This window comes from Chiloscyllium plagiosum, unplaced genomic scaffold (genome assembly GCF_037043375.1).
Source record: "Chiloscyllium plagiosum isolate Xiang-an unplaced genomic scaffold, Cpla_swu_hap1 HiC_scaffold_8, whole genome shotgun sequence".
NCBI lineage: Eukaryota > Metazoa > Chordata > Chondrichthyes > Orectolobiformes > Hemiscylliidae > Chiloscyllium > Chiloscyllium plagiosum.
Window position 1 is genome coordinate 39,649,228 of NW_028270146.1, and position 22,711 is coordinate 39,671,938.

The 22,711-nt window shown below is 39.6% G+C and overlaps 1 protein-coding gene across 7 annotated transcripts in view; it reads left to right on the forward strand.

Annotated features, from left to right (window-relative positions):
* dorip1 (dopamine receptor interacting protein 1) overlaps positions 1 to 22,711 on the forward strand; it is a 38,652-nt gene that overhangs the window by 9,805 nt on the left and 6,136 nt on the right. For 3 of the 7 annotated variants that reach the window (XM_043697310.2, XM_043697314.2, XM_087989726.1), the window contains 4 exons: positions 1,985 to 2,509; positions 6,969 to 7,058; positions 9,670 to 9,804; positions 13,631 to 14,105. In XM_043697310.2, the coding sequence (XP_043553245.2) occupies positions 1,985 to 2,509; positions 6,969 to 7,058; positions 9,670 to 9,804; positions 13,631 to 13,814 (934 nt within the window). In that variant the 3' untranslated portion in view covers positions 13,815 to 14,105. Of the gene's footprint in view, positions 1 to 1,543; positions 1,681 to 1,984; positions 2,510 to 6,968; positions 7,059 to 9,669; positions 9,805 to 13,630; positions 14,106 to 22,711 lie in introns of those variants that run through there. The other 4 variants (XM_043697311.2, XM_087989725.1, XM_043697313.2 and 1 more) reach the window with 3 other exon arrangements.

Below are 22,711 nucleotides of genomic sequence, written 5' to 3' on the forward strand. Positions count from 1 at the left end.
ATTCTGTATCCCAGACAGCTAAATTTCCCTGTTCTGACCTTCCTCCTGACCTTCCGAACGAGCCTACCATGGGGAACCACATCAAATGCCTTGCTGAAGTCCATATACACCACATCCACCGCTCGACCCTCATCAACTTGTCTAGTAACCTCCTCAAAGAACTAAAGAACTAATAACTCCATTATGCTCTCACTTCCCTCAATATCATTCGATGCACCTCATCTGGTCCTGGTGCCTTATTGACTTTAAGTATTGACAGTTTATACAATGTGAGAAACAGAACTCACTCACAAATCAATCAGCCTGAGACAAAGCCTTGGAAACAAGAACAATTTATTACAGTCTTGCAAGTACCGGATGCCTCTACAATCAAGCAGAAATGCGCGCCAAAACAGAACCTGTTAGCTTTCTTATTCAGTTTACAAGTTGCGGAATCACGCCTCCCTTTTCCCATCCTATCATAAGCCGATTACCTCACTTGTTAGTTATTTTCTTATCTGGCCATCCTGCTGTCCTTGTCTGCATTCTTTGTTCCTTGTTTGTTACAGCTGGTTCTTTTATCCAGTTTCTCTTATCATACTATAATCTTTATTGTGAAATGTCCCTGCTGCTTCTTTTTGTGGTCAGCTACAACCCTTCATAGTTATTTCCTAGCTTAAAACTATTTTCTTTAAAAGACCCTCTATATTCATTAAAGTCTTAGCCTTAAGTATGCTACATGCTACAAGAATTCCGCGACTGTTTGTATAATGTTCCCCTTCCCTTCCCCCACTACACCCCCTCCCCTACCTGCAAAAACAACATTTCTAATCTCCCACATACAATACCAACTCTTTGTCAATTTTTAACTATTTTAGTGACTGAGTTTCCTTCTCTAACATGATGGCCTGGGCAATATCTGGGGAAGGGGAACTTATAGTTGGAAAAGAAAAGACTGAGAGTTAACCCAAAAGACTTTTAAAATTCATAATAGGGTTTGATAGAGTGGAGGGGAGTGCAGAAGATATCCAAACTAGGTGTTAGAAACATCAAATAGTCACTAATAAGTCCAATAAGAGGCTTCAGAGGATCTTCTTTACTCAAGGATATTTAGAATCTGGAGATTGCATCTATGAAAGACCATAGATGCTGGACTAATAGAGAAAAAGGAAAATAAAGATATGTTCGTAGGAGTTAATCTTTAAAGTGGGAGGAGGCTGATGTGAAGCATAAACACCAACAACAGATCTGTTCAGCTGTTTTTCTGCTGTGAATTCTAAGTATTATCCAATGATTACATTTTCTGCTTTATTCGTAATGCTGGAGATACTCAACAGGTCAGTCAACATAACTGGAGAAATGAATAGTTAATGTTTTGGGTGTATGACCTTTCATTGGGAAGACAACTATTTTTCTGTCCAGAAATGCTGTCTGATATGCTGAATATTTACAGCATTTTTGTTTTTATTTCACATTTCCAGCATCATAGTATTTTGCTTTTACATTTCATTATTGATTCATTTATATACTGGTGAATTTTGTTTATAATCTGTTCCTGTTGCAGAATCATTTGAGTAGAACTCCCAGAATATGCTTTGAAACAATTGTATGTTGATGATTCTTAATAATAAAGATGGATTATAATAAAATTACTAAAATAATGAAGCACTCTTCCTGTTCTGAAGATTGTATCATTCTCAGGTACACTACACTGTGATATTATCCCATACTTGTATTGGTGAATTCAAAAATTTAGTTAGTTCAAATTTAGGTCTGATTTTGTAACCTCTATTTCATGGCAATGTTACCGTTAGCTTGTAGCTTTATGAAGATTAAAGTAACACTTGACCTATCTGGAAAATCACAACAAGACGAATATTGGCGAAGAAAAATGGAAAATGTTTTAACTTTATGTTAATTGATAATGCTAAATATCTTTGTACAAGCTTGAATCATTTAATTTATATCTAAGCACGTTGCTTTTCTTAAAACATCTTTATTCTAGGTCAAAGACGTTATTCGAAGAGATCCGAGCATCTGTTACAAATAATTCAAATGAAGATAGATCCTTCTGGAGACCTGTTCTTCCATGGGGTGGAGTGTATACCATTAAAGCTGGAAGAAGGGCAATGGCCTGCACTCCATTGTATGTTAGGATAAGCCTAAAAAACACTTGCAGCATTGATGGGTTTTTGATGTTGTTGTATGTAATTCTCAGTGAAAATGAGAATTTTCGTCGAGAATTATCAAGCCACTTGGGAAAGGAATTTGTTGAACGTTTTCTGTACTTGATGGACTCTTGTAAATTCACAACTGTCAAGTTACTGTGGATTTGGGATAAAATGGAAAAATGTCAATACAGAACAGAAGTCCACAAAGCCTCACTAGAAATTGATCTTTTTGGAAATGAACATGAAAACTTCACAAGGAACCTGGAGAATCTTATGTCCACAATCCAGGAAACATTCTGTTCTAATGGGAGATGTCCCGCACGTGCACAGGAAGATCAACGCAATACGATTACTATCTTGTATGTCGTTTTTTTTGTTGTTTTTTTAAATTTATATCAGCATGAACCTGGGTGGTACTGTTTTTTTTTTGATCAGCATTGGAACCTGTGTTTAGCATCTCAGTTTGAGTCCAGCGAATTGAGGATTATGTAAAATGAATTAGAACAATTTAAGTCTTGGTCTATCTGGATATGATATACAGGTGAAGAAAAATGTTTGTTTTTTTTAAATGAAGTAACTGCTGTGGGAAATAAAATAACTTTAAACTGGTGCAATAGATGTGTACTATTGATGTTGGATGGAACATAATGAGCTTTATTTTGTTTTTTGAGAGCATAAATCTTCTGTATTTAATTGCCGTATCTAGTACAAAATCAAAATCAAAAGCAGTATATGCTCTAGTGGTTCAAGTGATCCTTTAAAATTTCGGTTTGGGATACATCATACTATGACAGGTACATACGTTTACCAGTTAGATCTGTTACTTTATGCCCTTTATGTAAAACAGACTATATAATTCTGCTAAAGCATTAGTGTGATCTTGTGACAAACTGAGTAGCTTTACCACTAAATGCTCCTGTGATGGGACTGGTTTGTTGAACGCTAAAATTATGATTTTAAACATTTAGGTAATTGGAATTTCATTTATGCACATTAAAATGTTCCTTGGGTGGGAAAATATAGTCAGGATTGGTAGAAATGGGAATCTGGGATGGTGTGTTGTTTCCCCGATGCCAGGGTCCAGGATGTCTCAGCAGAAGGGGGAGGGTGAGCAGCCAGAAGTCTTGTGCACATTGGCACAAATGAAATAGGTTTGAGGTGCTGCGAAGTGACTAGAGAGAGCTAGGAAAAAAGTTAAAAACCAAGACCCTGTTGGTGCATAAAGGGCTTAGATGGGATGGAATTTGTTAAGTGCATTCAGGAAAGCTTCCTCGAGCAGCATATAGAGGGTCCTACTCGGGAACGGGCAAAGCTCGACCAACTCTTGGCAAATAGGGCAGGACAGGTGACAGTGGGGGAGCACTTTAGGACCAGCGACCATAGTTTTATTAATTTTAAAATAGTTATGGAGAGGGACAAAACTGGTCCACAGGTTCAAGTTCTAAATTGGGGCAAGGTGAATTTTGATGCAGTTAGACAGGAGCTTGCAGGGATTGATTGGAGTGGTTTGTTTGCAAGCAAAGGGACTTCTAGCAAGTGGGAGGCCTTTAAAAATGAGAGAGCTCGCGTTCAAGCTCAGTATTTTCCTGTGAGGGTGAAGGGCAAAATTAGCAGGAATAGGGAATCCTGGATGATGAGATATTGAGACTTTGACGAGGAAAAAAAGTCGCCGGTGTGGCTCGGGTACAGGCAGCTGGGATCGGGAAGCTGGAGATATACAGGGAATACAGAAGTTTACTGAAGAAGGAAATCAGGAGCGTGAAAAGAGGGCACAAGATAGTCTTAGCTGAGAAGATTAGAGTAAATCCAAAGAGGAACTTTAACTATATTAAAGGAAAAAGAATACCTAGAGTGGACATCTATGTGTAGAACTGCAGGTGATGGGTGAGGTTCTCAATATTCCTCCTCTGTGTTTTACTATGGTGAAAGACATGAAGACCTGGGAACTTGGGGAAGTTCGTGGTGATATCACTCTCTTGGGGACAGTCGATATCACAGTAGAGGAGACGAAGGATGTATAAGAATGTATGAAAATGGATAAACCTCCTGGTCCTGACCAGATATATTCAAGAACACTGCAAGAGGCTAGAGAAGAAATTGGGGATTCTTGACTGATAATTTAGCATCATAGTTTAGCCATGGGTGAGGTCCTGCAAGACTGGAGGGTAGCGAATGTTGTGCCATTCTTCACGAAGGGCTGCAAAGAAAAGCCTGGGAACTATAGACCAGTAAGCTTAACATTGCTTGAAGATTGAAAGGGATAAGATATACATGCAATTGAAAAGTCAGGGTTTGATTACGAGTGGTCGGCAAGGCTTTGTGAGTGGGAGATCATGCCTCACAAATTTATTAGAATTTTTTGAAGTGACTGGGTAGGTTCACAAGGGCAGAGTGATAGACGTAGTCTGTATGGATTTCAGTAAGGCCTTTGATAAGGTTCCATATGGTAGGCTGCTCTGGAAAGCTGGCAAGTTGGGTACAAAATTAGCTTGATGAAAAGAAGCAGAGAGGTAATAATGGATGCTTGTTGGACTGAAAGCTTGTGACTAGTGGAGTGCCTCAGGGGTCTGTACTGAACCCATTACTGTTTGTTATCTATATCAGTGATTTGGATGAGAATGTACAAAGCATGATTAGTAAGTTTGCTGATGACACTAGAGTAGGCAGTATCGTAGACGGTGAGAAAGGTTATCAAATTGCAGCAGGATCTTGATCAACTGAGAAATAGCAAATGGAGTTTAATATAGATAAGTGAGATCTTACATTTTCGATAGTCAAATCAAGGAAGGAGTTTCACAGTGAATGGTAGGGTCTTAAGGAGTGTAGTGGAATAGGGGGATCTTGGAATTCAGGTTCACGGTTCTTTGAAAGTGGAGTGACAGGTAGATAAGGCAGTGAAGGCAGCTTTTGGCCTTCATCAGTCAGGGCATTGAGTATAGAAGTTGGGAAGTTATGTTGCAGTTATACAGGATGTTGGTGAGGCCACACTTGGAGTATTGTGTTAAGTCTTGGTCACCTTGTTATAGGAAGGATGTTATTAAAGTAGAAAGAGTGCAGAAGAAATTTACAAGGATGTTGCCCGGACTCAATGGTCTGGGTTATAAGGAGAGGTTGGATAAGCTAGGACTTTTTTCTTTTAGAGTGTAGGAGACTGAGGGGGGAACCTTAGAGAGGTGATTCAGATCATGAGAGGCGATTCAGATCATGAGAGGCATAGATAGGGTGAATGCCCTCAGTCTTTTTCCCAGGGCTGGGGCATCAGTTTAAGGTTCGAGGGCAAAGAATAAAAGGGAACCTGAGGGGCAACCTTTTGTACAGAGGTACGCATATGGCATGAGCTGCCAGAGGAAATGGTTGACGTGTCAACATTAACAACATTAAAAAGGCATTTGAACAAATACATGGATAGGAAAGAATTAGAAGGATATGGGCTAAGTGCAGAGAAATAAGGTTAGCGTGGACTGCATGAACCAGTTTGGGCCAAAGGACCTGTCTCTATGCTGTAAGACTCTATGACTCTAAATCATAGAAAATGAGTACTGTAAGAACAGAAATTGGTCTTTCACTGTCCTGTTGAAACAATAAAATATGGGATGGCAGGGAAAAGTCTCCCATTAGTAAAATCCTTAAGAGTCAAAAACAGAAACTGGCCAGGTCTGGCTACATCTGCGGAAACATTGCAGAGTTTGTGTTTTGAGTCGAGTGACCCTTGTTTAGAACTAGAAGCAGGAAAAGGTGTTTTTGCTGATTGGAGGAGGAGGAGGAGGAGGAGGAGGAGGAGGAGGGAGAATGTAGAAAGGGTGGGAAGACAAAGGAATTGTTTATAGTTGATGATTGATCATTTATTGCTAGTTGTATCTACAGAAATTATGGAACTAACTGCCAAGTCCAAACCAATTTTTTTCAAGTCAGAGTTTGAAATTATTTTTTCACTCCTGTATAGGCAATGTAAATAAAACTGATTCGCATTTTTAAACTAAGTGTTGAACCTATTCAAAAGGAGTTTGTCACTTGACAGCTCTGCAGGTCTTCAGTACAAGATGGAATTATTTAAGTAGTTGTAGTTGAAAACCTGCTTTCAAATACTAGCAGGAAGCTAGCAGAAAAATTAAGTCGACACTGAACAAACATCACTCTTGCAATCATTCACTTGGACCATTTGTTTAAGAATGGATTTATTTTGGGTAAAAGTATTTAAACAAGCAGGTTTCTATTGTAAGAAGATAACCAGAAATCGAAAACACTACATTCATCATAGAATCTCTATAGTGTCATCTATTCAGTCCACATTGACCCTTTAGAGCATCCTACCCAGACCCATCCCATACCTAATCTGCACATCTTTAGGCTGTAGGAGGAAACTGAAGCAACCAGAGAACATGCAAACTTCACACAGACAGTTGCCCAAGCTGGAATCAAATCTGGGTGCTGTGTGGCAGAGGTGCTAACCACCAAGTCACTGTGCTGCCCAGTCAATTTCACCACAAATTTTGTCACCACAATTGCTAGAGTAGTGCTTCTGATTAACACTAACTTGAACTCATCATGCATTGTCCTACTTGAATCAAACTCTAAATCAGAATAATCAAAAAGTACCAAATGATTGCCAGATTTATTCCCATCACAGCACGTGTTGTATTGTTGAAAATGATTGCTTTGAAAACATTAATTATAATCAGCATTAATGTAATCAATTTTAGTCAAATTATTTGTCTTTTAAACTAATTTTAATATGGAATATATTGAAAGTAAGCAATTCTTATTGTTTATGATTTGATTTCTAATTCAGATGCTAAGTTTTTTTTTCCCCTCCCGAAGACCTTCACATGATTCTCTCCTGGGTGATGTTATTCAAGCAGCAGTAGATGAATTGTTCTGTCCCAGGACTGAGCTGTGCAAAGAACATGGGTACGTTCGCAGATTTGCTTCGTGTTCTTATAAGCTGATCAGAAGTGATATATATTTGCTGGTTACTTAATTGTTCATTTTGCATGCATTGGGTTAATGTCCACTGCAGGAAATTAGTTAATATGACAATCTGGCTAGAGCTATGCCAGTGTTTTAAGTAAAACAGTGAGCAAATAATGTCAAATTCAGTATGATTCAGAAGTTGAATAATAACCAACATAGTATCCAATAAACGAATGCCCTTTTATCCTTGCCTGTCTTTTCAGTTGCCTTTTGTTTCCCCCGTCTATTCTCTGGTTGAGAGATTGAGCTAAAGACCTGTTCAAAGTCATTACTGCTCAGTAGCTGCCTACTAGAAGGTATGATAGTTGGTTGTGTATGTGACTTTTTATTTGCCCTGGATCTAATTGGCATTTCATTCAACTGTGCAGTTAGTTTACATTTACTGCAAAATGCAGTTTCGTGTTGAGTCAGTAAACTCTTATGAGTAACTTTATCCATCTAGTTGTACACTTGAGGGGCGGAATGGGTGTGCGGGCTCAATATTCCACTATTGTATATTTGGAGTATGATTTCAGATATAAATCCTATGAAATACATTTCTTTAATATAACATCTGTATATATAAAACTCTGTGGATATTACCTACCTTGACTTCCAAAAGGCCTTTGATTAGGTGCTTCACTGGAGGCTGCTGAGTAAGGTGAGGGCCCATGGTGTTGGAGGTGAGCTGCTGGCATGTATTGAGGATTGGCTGTCTGACAGAAGGCAGAGTTGGGATAAAAGGTTCTTTTTCAGAATTGCAGCTGGTGACAAGTGATGTCCCGCAGGATTCAGTGTTGGGGCCACAGCTGTTCACTTTTTTTTATATATAGAGAAAAAGATTTAGACTGTTTAGAAGAGTGGGCAAAGAAATGGCTGATGAAATTCAACATGAGCGAATGCAAGGTCTTGCACTTTGGAAAAAAGAAAACAGGCAAGGACTATTTTCTAAATGGTGAGAAAATTCAAAAAGCCAAAGTACAAAGAGATCTGGGAGTGCTAGTCCAGGATTCTCTAACGGTTGACTTGCAGGTTGAGTCCGTGGTTAAGAAAGCAAATGTAATGTTGTCATTTATTTCAAGAGGGTTGGAATATAAAAGCAGCGATGTGCTACTGAGACTTTATAAAGCACTGGTTAGGCCCCATTTAGAATACTGTGTCCAGTTTTGGGCCCCACACCTCAGGAAGGACATACTGGCACTAGAGCATGTCCAGATGATCTCTGGAATGGTAGACTTAACATATGATGAATGGCTGAGGGATCCTGGGATTGTATTCAATTAGAGTTTAGAAGGTGGAAGAGAGATCTAATACAAACTTACAAGATAATGCATGGCTTAGAAAGGGTGGACGCTGGCAATTTGTTTCCGTCAGGCAGGGATACTAGGACCCATGGGCACAGCCTTAAAATTAGAGGGGGTCAATTTAAAACTGAAATGAGGAAACATTTCTTCAGCCAGTGAGTGGTGGGCTTGTGGAATTCGTTGCTACAGAGCGCAGTGGAGGCCGGGACGTTTAATGTCTTCAAAGTAGAGATTGATAAATTCTTAATCTCGCAAGGAATTAAGGGCTACAGGGAAAATGCGGGTAAGTGGCGTTGAAATGCACGTAAGCCATGATTGAATGGTGGAGTGGACTCGATGGGCCAAATGGCCTTCCTTCCACTCCTATGTCTTATGGTCTTTTATAACATTATGACAAAGAATGCTTTTCCTATGAAAGGTGTTGCAATAAATTTAAAATCATACTTTTTTAAAAAATTGTCTTTTCCAAAATGAGAGGCTATTGTATAAAGGAGTAAGGGGTATGTTTTCCCTAAAATCAATAGATTAACCTTGCTTTTTTAAAAAAAAAACTCCTCTCAAAAGATTTCAATTAAATGGGAATTTAATTGTTTGAAGATCTTGAATCTGACATTGAGAGAATAAGGGTGGAAGTTTTTTTTAAAAGCATGATTTCAACTCTAATTATTTATGGTTTCTAAAACATTTATAATGAACATTTCCATTGTTTCAATATATCAAAAACAGCTTGATTTAAAATCTTCAGAAGTCAAGTAGTTGCCTCAACTAATTACTTAGTTTTTATTCTGTGGCAACCCAATATTATAAGGCAGCTAATGAATTGGGAAAGTATTAACTAGCTAACTCAGTTGATTTACTGCTCTAAAGAAAAGCAAGCATATTTAATCTTTTAAGTTTATAAAAGTTGAAACCTTGTTATGTCTCTGCACTGCCCACACTCCATAGGAAACATATGTTGTTATTTTGTAGTGTCCTTTTTTTAAAACTAAATAGCTTTAGCCTTAGTTTATTTTGTTGAAAGGTAATTTCATTTTTCATATACCATACTTTTAGCTTTGTGCCTTAGTTGCTCACTTTTTGGAGGAATTGTAATGTAAGGTCACTTTAAAACATCTTAATTATAAATCTGAGTTTATTAAACAGAGAAATGTTCCAATTGGAAGTCAAATCTTCCACTATTGGGGTATTTTGATGTAGGTGAATGGGTATCTCTGAGATTGGTGCTTCTGGCATGTATCTGTTATTAACTGCATTTCTTCTTCTAGGTGTAACGGTCAGCGCATGTTCACACAGAGAATTTTTTGCCATGATGCACCTCCATTTGTTATTCTAAATATGGAGCAATGGAAATCTGAGGAATTGGCCTATGTCCCATATAATTTAGCTTTAGCAAAACAAAGGTAGGACTTTGGCATATTTCCCACTGGTCAAAGCTATCTGTGCTGTCGAGATAGTAAAAATAATTGAGCTAAAGGGCATATATTTTGATGGGCATTTGAATCTTAGCGAATTTCAAATAGATGATATTGAGTTAATATTTTTAGTAAGTTAAGTCTGGCCAAAGTTAACACATTAGTGTTATGAGATGTATACGGTTATGGTTTGGGACTTCTCTAACTTAGCATTAAATGAAGGAGTTATGTGACTTAAACAGGATCTGCCTGACAATATGCTTTAGTGAGGGGAATTATTGAAGATTTAAAAGGATGGCCTGGAATATTTTGCTGCGAAGTGGTAGGGTGTTCACACTTGAAAATAATAGCAAAAACACCTGTGTATACAGAATCTCAGGGAGATGTTGAGAATGTTGTGTTGTAAACAGTTGGACTTTGAATTGTCTGCTTGGCCAAGATGATACAGTTTGTGTCCCCAAAGATTGATAATTAGCACTTTTACGTAGAAGATCCATGGAGATGGACTTTGAGAGGGAAAGGTTTCCAACTCCTAGGCTTAAGAATCTGTGAAAATGAGCAATTAGAGTCATAAGTCATGATGGCTCACCATGCAGAAATATGATTTGGATCTTGTATTCTGAATAAAATGAACAAAAAATTTGGAATGAAATTGAAAGATTGTAGTTTGAGGAAGAATCACTGGAAAAAACCCTGTGTGAAAGGTAGGTCTTAGGTTAAAAGTTACGGAAAGTAAATAAATTGAATTTCTACTTAAAAGAAGTATAAAGTATACTTGTGAAGTCGTCTTCCAATTCTGTTAAAACTAAAAAGGGTGGTTCAGTTCCATAGTCAAGAGTGTAATGCTGGAAAAGCACAGCAGGTGAGGCAGCATCTGAGAAGCAGGAGATAAAGGGCTGATAAAGGGCTCATGCCCGAAACATCGATTCTCCTGCTCCTCGGATGCTGCCCCACCTGCTGTGCTTTTCTAGCACTACATGCTTGACTCTGATCTCCAGCATCTGCAGGCCTCACTTTCTCCTGGTTGATTTCAAGCTTACTGCGATGCCTATCTTGAAGTAGTTCTCTCTCTGCAAAGATCTCAGTGAATTTCTCTCTCACTGTACCCCCCCCCCCCCCCCCCCAGTCCTCACCTCTGCCCTGAAGATCTTCAGCCATGTCCTCAAGCAGACTTGCTACCACAGCCACATCTTCTTCATTAGTGCCTCCCTATGGAACCGTCTGATCCCACATGGACTCCGGACCACGTTCAGACCAACTCAGGATACACTACAAATCCGAAACCTTTAACGATTCTCTTTTCAGATCCTCCGCTTCATGCACCGCCATCTACTCTACCTGCAGTCAGTCCTGCCCCAACTCAGAGACTCACTTTCCCAGACCTGCAATGGACCTCTGCATTTCTGATGAAGGGCTTACGCCTGAAACATAGATTTTCCTGCTCCTTGGATGCTGCCTGACCTGTGCTTTTCCAGCACTGCACTCTCGACTCTGACCTCCAGCATCTGCAGTCCTCACTTTCTCCTGGTTCAGTTCCATAGTTTGAATACAAGTATCTTTCAAAAATAATGCTCAGTCAATGGTGCTTTGAGTTGTTTGTTCAGTAGAAATCTTCATGTGAAATCTTGTCATATTGTCCTTTCAGCCATGAAAAAGATATTCCATCTTTCAATTGAAAGCTATTGGTCTGATACATGGATCATAAGACATGACACGACTTTGATTTTCTGTGCCATTTTTACTTGCTCTGACCCACAATAGGCAGCATTTCATATTTCATATATCATATTACATGGCTGGAAACCAATCATCTCAACTTCAGGACATCACAGAATGATAGGGAGACCCAGACATTTTCAGCTATTTCATTAGTTATCTTCAATCTGATTGCAGTACATACATCACCGTTCACATCTCAAGTAATGAAGCACTCCATGTCAGAAAGTACAAGTACCAGGCAATGATCATTTGCAACAGGTTCTAGTCACCTCCCCTTGACATTGTGACATTACCAGCATTGACCCCACCTTCTTGAAGATCACCATTGACCAGAAGCCCAACAGGACAAAACCCAAAAATATCTGGCTACAAGAACAAGATGCCACTGGAAATGCTATGGTTTTCCATCTTCTCAAAGTCTTTCCATCAAGTTAAACTCCAGTGAATACAGACAGTTGACCACTCTCCTCTGATAAAGTTGTCATCACAGGAGTCAGTCTAGTGAACCTTCTGCTTTCCCTTCATGGAAAGTCTGTCTTTTTTGGTAAGAAGACCCAAACTGTTCAGAATAGTCCAGATGCGGTCTCGCCGAAGCCCTATACAGCTGCAGGAATGCCAATCTTTCAAGAAAAATCTCATATACTAAGTTCAATTCCTATAATATTCGAAGCTGTATTGTTGAGGAAAGATCAGCCTACCTTAAACATACACTCTGGCCATAACTTGTGTATAATGGCTGCAGTATACCTCATTGAGAAGAATCAATTCAGCAACTCACTAGTACATCTTCAGTAGCACCTTGCAACCAATGATATTTACCAAGTAGGAGGATAAATGCAGTTGATATGAAAACAGCATCATCTGCAATTTCCTTTAAAACATCTTTGATTCTGAACTGAATGGCCATTTGATTTTTTGCTGGATCAGAATCCTAGATTTCCTCCTTCAAAGTATTTTTGAAATAAACTTCACCACAAAGAAAGTAGAAGCAGGAGTAAGCCTTTTAGCCTATCGAGCTTGCTCTGCTGTTCAGCATGATCATGGCTAATCCTCTATTTCTACACCACAATTCTGCTGTTGTGATACACTTTAGCTTCTAGGAATCTATTTCTCTCAGAAATAAATTCCTAGAAACTAAAATGTATCACAACAGCAGAATTTCTTTCAGAAATAAATTCACTAACTTGTTCTCTCACCTTATGAGGTTGAGAATTCCTTAGGTTCACACATAGTGATGAAATTTCTTCTCTCTGTCAGAAATAGCCTACTGTATTTCCTGAGACCCCTTGCTCTGGACTCCCTAGCTCAGCCTGGAGAGACATCTCAACATTCAGTTTGTCCAGTTTTGTCAGAACTTTATATATTTCCATGAGATCCCCTCGGTTCTCCTAAACTCCAGTGAATACAGACGGTTGACCACTCTTCTCTGATAAAGTTGTCATCACAGGAGTCAGTCTAGTGAACCTTCTGCTTTCCCTTCATGGAAAGTCTGTCTTTTTTGGTAAGAAGACCCAAACTGTTCAGAATAGTCCAGGTGCGGTCTCGCAGAAGCCCTATACAGCTGCAGGAATGCCAATCTTTCATGTAAAGTGAACATGTTCAGTCTTAGATGTCATTGCAAACTGCTTGAGTCATTCAGCAAGTTGCCTTTTGTCTAGATATTTAAATATTGCCTGAAATCACTATTAAATTTAAATAAAGTGACTACTCGTTTTAGCAGCTGACATTGTGCACAATGTTTTGGTATGAAGAGTTCTAAAGTTAGACTTTTGTCTTTTTAAGTCTGTAAAATATATAGTTAGGGTTAGTTTCAGACTATGCAGAAGCCTTCATGAAGTATATTGTAGTACCTAATGGATAGAGAAATTTTAAGCTCATCAGTAAAGTACCACCAAATCAACAAAAGAATGAAAAGGCACTACAGGATAATTTAAATTGAAAAGCGAAAGAGTACTTGTACGTTCCTGTTTTGTAAACATTTGGCAAAACACAAGATGACCATTAGTATTACAATAGTTTAAAGTTTCTAGTTTAAAGAAATGTTGAAATGGTAGTACCTTTTCAAAAATCTAACTATTGTCTCTTTTGACCTTAGATACACACTGGAAGGAGCAACACTTTTCAACAAGGAAGAACACCATTATTCTGCTGCTTTTATGATTGATGGTAATTGGATGCATTATGATGGCCTTAGAAATGAGAACTTGGTCTTTTTAAATAAACCTCCAGAGCTGTTGCTCCTGTCCTCCCTTGTCTATATTCGAGATAGAAGTGATTAAAAGTGCCTTATTCCGATAAGGCAACATATGTACATGACTACATAAGTCATTCTATCATTTTATGACTGTGGGGAGAAAATTAAACCAACTTGGCATCCAAGAAAAATGGACTAAACAAGTTCTGATTTATTAACCAAAACATTTATAATTGAATGTGCAAAGAACGAACTTAGTTAACTTAAAACTATGCAAATATGTACAAAAGACACACTTTAAGATGTATCTTTAATACTTAATGTTTAATATTTTATACAGAATTGTATACTGGAATAAAGTCTATGTTTTACATGACCTTTTTAAAGGTACGTAATCATGTTAAAAAAATAGTAAAATTGCAAAAAGTCATCACTCTCCGTCGGTTTCCTAGTGAAAGTACCACCAGATATGTCACTGAAAACAGTGACTTGAGAAAAATTGGTTCCTTTAAAAATAATTGGCTGTTAGATAAAGTTCTAAGATTTTAAATAATAAGATGACTGGCACTATCAACATATTACGGTAAAAGGAGAAAATTGATTTTGATGCAACATAAAATGTTAAGATATTTGAAACAAAATAAATTCTAAAAAGCATTTGAAGCGAAAGATAACAGTCAAAACTGAAGTCTCAAATCAGTGTTGAAGCTATTTATAGTCTTGGCATGTTATCATTTCTCTCTAGTTAAAACACCATGACTTTTGATGTCGTAAGTCCTGAAAACAGTTGAGAAAAATGATTTGTTTGACTTATTTTTGATGTTAAAAAATTACTTGTTAACGTTACCACAACAGAATCAAATAAGACAATTTTAATTTAGCAGAATTACATTGTGCTGTGTTAATGATTCAGCACTTCAAGTAGCATTCACCTAGTTAATCTTTTTCCTTTGCCTGAAAAGTGAAGATTCAGACAAAACTCCAGGCATTGACAATTTTCTGGCCCTTTTTAAAAGGATGTGTTACATCAATCCATTTGTGTTTCTCGGATCAGGTGGTTCATGAATAACCCCATTGCCAGTTTGCAAAGTTTCTGTACAGAATGAAGAGATAGAACAGGACCTTCGGCCCTCCGATGTTGCGCCAACCTGTGAACTAATCTAAGCTCACCCCCCTACACTATCCCATCATCATCCATGTGCTTATCCAAGAATTGTTCAAATCTCCCTAATGTGGCTGAGTTAACACATTGGCAGGCAGGGCATTCTATGCCCTTACCACTTTGAGTAAAGGACCTGCCTTTGACATCTGTCTTAAATCTGTCATCCCTCAGTTTGTAGTTATGCCCCCTTGTACAAGCTGACGTCATCATCCTAGGAAAAAGACTTTCACTGTCTACCCTACCTAATCCTCTGATCATCTTGTATGTCTCTATCAAATCCCCTGTTAGCCTTCATCTTTCCAATGAGAACAGACTCAAGTCTCTCAGCCTTTCCTCATAAGAGTTTCCCCTCCAGACAAGGCAACATCCTGGTAAATCTCCTCTGCACATTTTCCAATGCTTCCACATCCTTCCTGTAATGTGGTGACCAGAACTGCACACAATATTCCAAGTGCGGCTGCAGTAAAGATCAGTAAAGCTTTTATTATTCAGTATATAGAACATAGAACAGTACAGCACAGAACAGGCCCTTCAGCTCATGATGTTGTGCCGACCATTGATCCTCATGTATGCACCCTCAAATTTCTGTGACCATATGCATGTCCAGCAGTATCTTAAATGTTCCCAATGATCTTGCTTCCACAACTGCTGCTGGCAACGCATTCCATGCTCTCAACTCTGTGTAAAGAACCCGCCTCTGACATCCCCTCTATACTTTCCTCCAACCAGCTTAAAATTTTGACCCCTCGTGTTAGCCATTTCTGCCTGGGAAAGTGTCTCTGGCTATCGACTCTCTAACTATGCCTCTCATTATCTTGTATACCTCAATTAGGTCTCCTCTCCTCCTCCTTTTCTCCAATGAAAAAAGTCTGAGCTCAGTCAACCTCTCTTCATAAGATAAGCCCTCCAGTCCAGGCAGCATCCTGGTAAACCTCCTCTGAACCTCTCCAAAGCATCCACATCTTTCCTATAATAGGGTGACCAGAACTGGACACAGTATTCCAGGTGCGATCTAACCAAAGTTTTATAGAGCTGCAACAAGATCTCACGACTCTTAAACTCAATCCCCCTGTTAATGAAAGCCAAAACACCATATGCTTTCTTAACAACCCTGTCCACTTGGGTAGCCATTTTAAGGAATCTATGTACCTGCACACCAAGATACCTCTGTTCCTCCACACTGCCAAGAATCCCATCCTTAATCCTGTACTCAGCTTTCAAATTTGACCTTCCAAAATGCATCATCTCGCATTTATCCTGGTTGAACTCCATCTGCCACCTCTCAGCCCATCTCTGCATCCTGTCAATGTCCCGCTGCAGCCTACAACAGCCCTCTCTACTGTCAACGACACCTACAATCTTTGTGTCGTCTGCAAACTTGCTAACCATCCTTCAATCCCCTCATTCAAGTCACTAATAAAAATTACAAAGAGTTGAGGCCCAAGGACAGAGCCCTGTGGAACACCACTCACCACTGACTTACAGGCAGAATATTTTCCCTCTACTACCACGCACTGTCTTCTGTTGGCCAGCCAATTCTGTATCCAGACAGCTAAGTTCCCCTGTATCCCATGCCTCCTGAATGAGCCTACCATGGGGAACCTTATCAATGCCTTGCTGAAGTCCATATACATCACATCCACAGCTCGACCCTCATCAACGTTTTTAGTCACATTCTCAAAGAACTCTAAGGTTTGCGAGGCATGACCTGCCCCTCTCAAAGCCATGTTGACTGCATTTAATCAAGCCATGTTCTTCCAGATGGTCATAAATCCTATCCCTCAGAATCCTTTCTAACACCTTGTAGACAACAGACATGAGACTTACTGGTCTGTAATTGCCGGGGATTTCCCTATTTCCTTTCTTGAAGAGAGGAATTATATTTGCCTCTCTCCAGTCGTCTGGTATGACTCCAGTGGAGAGCGAGGATGCAAAGATCTTCGCAAGCGGCGAAGCAATTGCATTTCTCGTTTCCTAAAGCAACCGAGGACAAATCTGGTCCGGGCCTGGCAACTTGTCAATCTTAATGTTTGACAAAATTTTCAGCACATCAGCTTCCTCTATCTCTATCCGTTCTAGCATGCACACCTGCTCTTCAAAGGTTTCATTCACTACAAAGTTTGTTTCTTTCGTAAAGACAGAAGCAAAAAACTCATTTAGGGCTTCCCCTACCTCCTCAGACTCCACACACAAGTTCCCTATGCTATCCCTGATGGGCCCTACTCTTTCTTTGACCATTCTCTTATTCCTCACAAGTGTAAAATGCCTTTGTGTTCTCCCTATCCATTCTGCCAAGCCTTTCTCGTGTCCCCTCCTGGCTCTCCTCAGACCATTTTTGAGCTCCTTCCTCGCCTGCTTGTAATCCTCTAGAGTTGAGCTTGACCCTTGCTTCCTCCACCTTACGTAAGCTGCCTTCTTTCTTTTGACGAGAAGCTCCTCCGCTCTCATCATCCAAGTTTCCTTTATCTTACCCCCTTCTTGCCTGTCTCAGAGGAACACATTTATGCATCACTTATGATCTTTGCTCAGGACATTCACTGTTACTCCCCATAATAATATGCCATCCTCGACTGTGATCTGGTCTCTCTGGCTCCACAAAAGTTTCAATTCTACTTGTGATGGCCCATTGCTTTCCCCCTTCACCACCAACTGTTTGTTTTGCTAGGATCAGATCTTGGTGTCTGAAGTCTGATATTGTTAGTTGTGAATGGAAGTGTGTCCAGAAAATTTAAAATCATTATGGACTGTTCCAGTGGCAGTGGTGTATCTGCTGGTGGGAGACAGCTCAATGCATTTTCATTTGCTGCTTGGCCTCCCAGATAGTATTCCAACTTGGTATTAGTGTTTAGTGCTGATTTCAGCTGAAGCTATGGGCAGCACTTTATTGTCTTCTTTAAGGAGACCTAGCAGGAGTTTGTAGTCTGCTTTTATTACAAATTTACACCTGTAAAGGTATTAGTGGAACTTCCTGACTTCAAATATAACTTAAAACCTTCCCTCTGTGTTTACCCTCTGCATTATCCAAAGTCCTGCATGCATACACTTGAGTGTTGAGTTTAGACCATCTATGAGCTAATGCCACCCTGATGCCAAAAGGGGAGCATTGTGTATGAATACCAGATCGTGCTTGGGATGGTAGTGTTCCTATACCTGATAAGATGATAGCTGTTCCTTCCCTTCCCTGAAGGCTATGTCTTGGCTGTATGATTACTTGCAAGGCTCACCCTTTGAGTTAATACAAAGGTGCCAAGATGGAGGCCAGGTTACGTATGAACTTTCCGTAATGATTCACCATCCGAAAGAGTGACCTATGCTTCATTAGTGATGTGGGAGCTGGAGCTCCTTGGATTGCCCTCACTTTATCTCCCAATGGGTATAGCCTGGTCTTGTCAACCCTGTAGCTCAAGTAAGGCTTTTTGGGTGCCTGCAATGTACATTCTTCCCTTCTAAGGCAAATACCCTCCCAGGAGAAACATCTAAAGATTATGTCCAAGTTCTCTAAATACTGCATATTGTTCTTCATTGTTATTAGTATGTCATCTATTTTAATGGGGGGGTAGATCTTGTAAAATGTTTCCATTGCCTGCTGAAACTTTTGTACAGGTGAATGATACCCATTTGAGATTGCCATTTGGGGTATCAAACCCTTATGAATTTTAATTGTAGCATACTTCTGGGAATCCTCATCTAACCACAATTGCAAAAAAGTATGGCTCGTGTCCAGCTTCGTGAAAGACAGCCCTCCTGCAAGCTTTATATATCAATGCTCCATGCTAGGGATTCCATATGTATCCAGCAAAAAAAAAACTCTTTACTGTTTGTTTAAAATCCCCATGAAGGCAAACTGACTCATTAGAGTTCAGTCTATGGTATATGGCTGGAGCTACCAATTCGCAAACTGGTCTGGTTTGATGATTCCTTCACTTTCCAGCCTTCTCATGGGCAAAAGTAGCAGCAGAAGTAAGAGGAATTGCTTCCTGGTCAACATACCAGGTGGCCTTGGCTCCTTTGATAGTCCCTAAATCTTGTTGAAAAACCTCCAGGTATTTAATTAGTACTTCACTCAGGGTAGCCATTTTCTGATTGAAAAATGATGAGCTAATCTAGGTGTACCTTTCTCAACCAATTTCGCCCCATCAAGCTTGGGCCTGAGCCTTTTATGACAATTTAGTGGTAACTGAACCATTTGCCAGCATTTGGCCCATATCCCTCTAAACCCTTCCTATTCATATACCGATCAAGTGTTGTATTTGTACAAGCCTCCACTATTTTTTTCTGTCAGTTCATTCCATACATGCATCACCCTCTGTGTGACAATATTGCCCTGAGGTCTCTTAAATCTTTCCCTTCTCACCTTAAATCTATTCAACCTATCTGTGCTTAATTTTATAAATCTCTCAAGGTCACCCCTCAACCCCTAATGCTAGGCCTACCCTATTCAGTCTCTCTCTATAACTCAAGCCTGCCAATCCCAGCAACATCCTTGTAAACCTTTCCTGCACCCTTTAGAGTTTAACAACACTTTTCCGACATCAGGGAGACCAGAACTGAGCACTAGCCTCACCAATGTTCTGTACAACCACCACATGACACCTCAACCCCTTTGCTAAATGCACTGACTAATAAAGGCAAGGATAGTAAACACCTTCTTCACTCCCTATCTACCTGCAGCTCAAGGAACTATGAACCTGAACCCCAACGCCTCTTTGGCAACATTCCTCCGTACCCTACTATTAACTATACAAGTCCCACCCTGATTTGCCTTATCAAAATACAGCACCTCACATTTATCTAAATTAAACCCCATCTGACACTCCTTGGCCCATCTGGTCAAGACCTCCAAAGAATGAAACCAAAAGAATCCAACACACCAAGGGGCCCACCTCAGACCCATAGTCTCACTTTCTAGCACAATGACATACAGGCAAGCAAAGGAACTGCAATGAAAACTAAAACACCTAGTGGAAGACTCAACCCACTCCACCCAAGAATTCCTTAACACCAAGATAGAGGAAGAGATCATTGTTTCCTCCAACGTGACGGCCCTATTCAAATTAATAATCATCCTAGCCAGAGAAACACTAGCCTCACTGCTAGACTAACCATGGATACAAATACCTGACAGCACCAACTCCGTTAGCAAGTAAAACATCCTGGACTTGTGCCTCACAATCCACTTTACCTTCAACAACAAGATATACAAACAAATTAATGGGGCACCTGTGGGATCACCAATATCAGGACTTCTAGCAGAACCATTATGCAGAGATTAGAAGGAACAGGCCTTCCCACGATTCAGCCTAAACTTTGGGTTCATTCGTGGATGACACCTTTTTTTAAAAATCACAAAACGCAACAAACTAGAAGAAACCCATAAACCCAAACAACATCCTTACTGGCATAAAGTTTACCAGAGGATGAGACCAGTAACTGACTCCCCTTCTTAGACAGCATGGTAGAATGAAAAGACAATGGAGAACTGCAGACCAGCATTTACAGGAAAGTCACATACATTGACCAGATACTCAACTAAGAAGCAACCAACCCAACAGCCAAAAAGGAGCTGCATCAGAACCTCAAGAAGAGCCACAACACACTGCAGCACCACAGAACCCAGAGAAACTGAGAAGAAACACCTATACAACATATTCAGGAACAGTTACCTGAAAAGCACAGTCCACCTTCACAAATGGACCTAACCAAGAAGGCAACACACCCAGAGACGCTAGTCACCCTAACATACATCAAAGCCAATTCAGGAGGAGATGACCACCAGACTACTCAGGTCCAGAGGCAATATGGTAGCCCACAAGTATACTACCAAACTAAACGACTGATGAATTTAAAAGGACCCTGTACCCAGAGCCAGCAGAACAAATTTAATATACAAAATACTCTGCAAGGACTGCAACAAACATTATGTTGGACAAACGGGCAGAACAGTAGCTACCTAGATACATGAGCACCAACTCGCCACCAAAAGACATACACACAAAGAAGGACACCAGTTCGACTGGAACAATGCATCCATCCTGGGACAGGCCAAACAAAGACACGTGCAGGATTTCCTAGAGGCCTGGCATTCAAACCTGAACTCCATTAATAAATAAAGAAATTTGCATCCTATTACCAATCTCTCAAACAGAACTGGTAATGATATAACCCACCACAACAAATCAAGCCACATAAATAACAAGCAGGACAGAACACCACTGCTTCACTGGAGGTTCACTGTTGTAGCTAGCATAGTGATGAAATGTATGAAAACAAACCCATCAGCTCAGCAAGCAAACCGACAACATAATGCACAAATGTATTTGAAGATCCAACTGAAATATTCAGTATAGCTTATCTCTTGATGATTGACTCAATGACAGAAGTGGCTGTGCTGTTTAAGGAACTGACACAATGTGAGATTGATGGGTTTATAGGCTAGCTATCTTTCTAGTCAAAAGTTCCAGACTAATCTTTTCTTAATTTAATTCTTGTGCTTGCCTTATTGCCTTACTTCCTTTCAGTAGCTGGTAGACTCAGTGATTTAGGTATCAACCTCATTTGTTGATACTATTTGATGGTATTCTTGGGAAAAAGGTGTTATTGTTTGGTACTTTCCTTGTCATTGAATCAAAAGAAATCTCCAAGGTATGGCCCAAAATACAGCAGTTCATGAACTCGTGTTCAGAAGAATGACCAATGTCTTGTTTTGATTTTGAATTGTAGTCCTACATCATCTGAAATTTTCACATACCCATGTAATTGTTAACAATGCCTCCACTATTATGGCATAATAATTCTATCTGCTAATTTCAAGAGGCATAGTAACCTGGTCTGTGCTTGCCATCTTTTACACACAATACTTTTTCATTCAGTCCTGCATGCACCTGACACAATGAAGCTGGTAAATGTGGATTATAGTGTACTAAGATTTTTAATGAGATTAGAGTTGTTTAATCTTTTCAAATGCATTTTGCTCGTCTAAATTCCAGGATCATTCATCTTGTCTCAGCAGCTATTTCAAGGGCTCTTGACTTATGCCAAATTAATAAAAATTTGCCAATTTAACTCATTATAAATCAATGATAATTGTATACTATATTTCTGGACAATTAAAATTCCAGATAGCTTTTTTAGTGGATAATGTGTGTGTTGCCAGTGACTTGAATGTCATGCCTTAGTCTTGGTGAGGACCCAATATCCACAATTTATGACTCTATAACATGTAGAACCAACGTGGTATACAAAATCCCTTGCAACAACTGCAACAAGCACTACATCAAAAAAAGGGAAGAAAAACAGCCATCCAACTTCACAAACACCAACTAGCAACTCAATGACATGATCCACTTTCCCTTAGCTCTGTACACACCGACCAAGAGCACCAACAATTCAATGGTCAAAGGACATGCTAACTAGAGAGACACCAGAGTGTTCTTGGAAGCCTGCTTTTCAACTAGACAGGCCATCAGCACATACAGAGATTGACCCAGTGTACAAACCATTGCAGAGAAGTCCCAGAAATGATACTCACCCCAAAAGACAGGATTGCATAAAAACCAAGTAGGACAGAACAATAGCACTTCGCGGAAGTCATCCAACATGGTAATGAAACGTGTGCACGATAACCCAGCAGCCTTGTGAGCTAAGCAACTACCTCATCCACAACCCAAACTACAGATCTTCACGAAAACCTTAAATTGGTGAGGTAGAGATGTCAATGTGCATCTGGATTCTGACACTATATTTTTGTACAGTATCAAGGGGTAATATGGGGATAGGGTATTTGACATTAGAAAATCAACAATGTTGCTCAACTTGTTCTA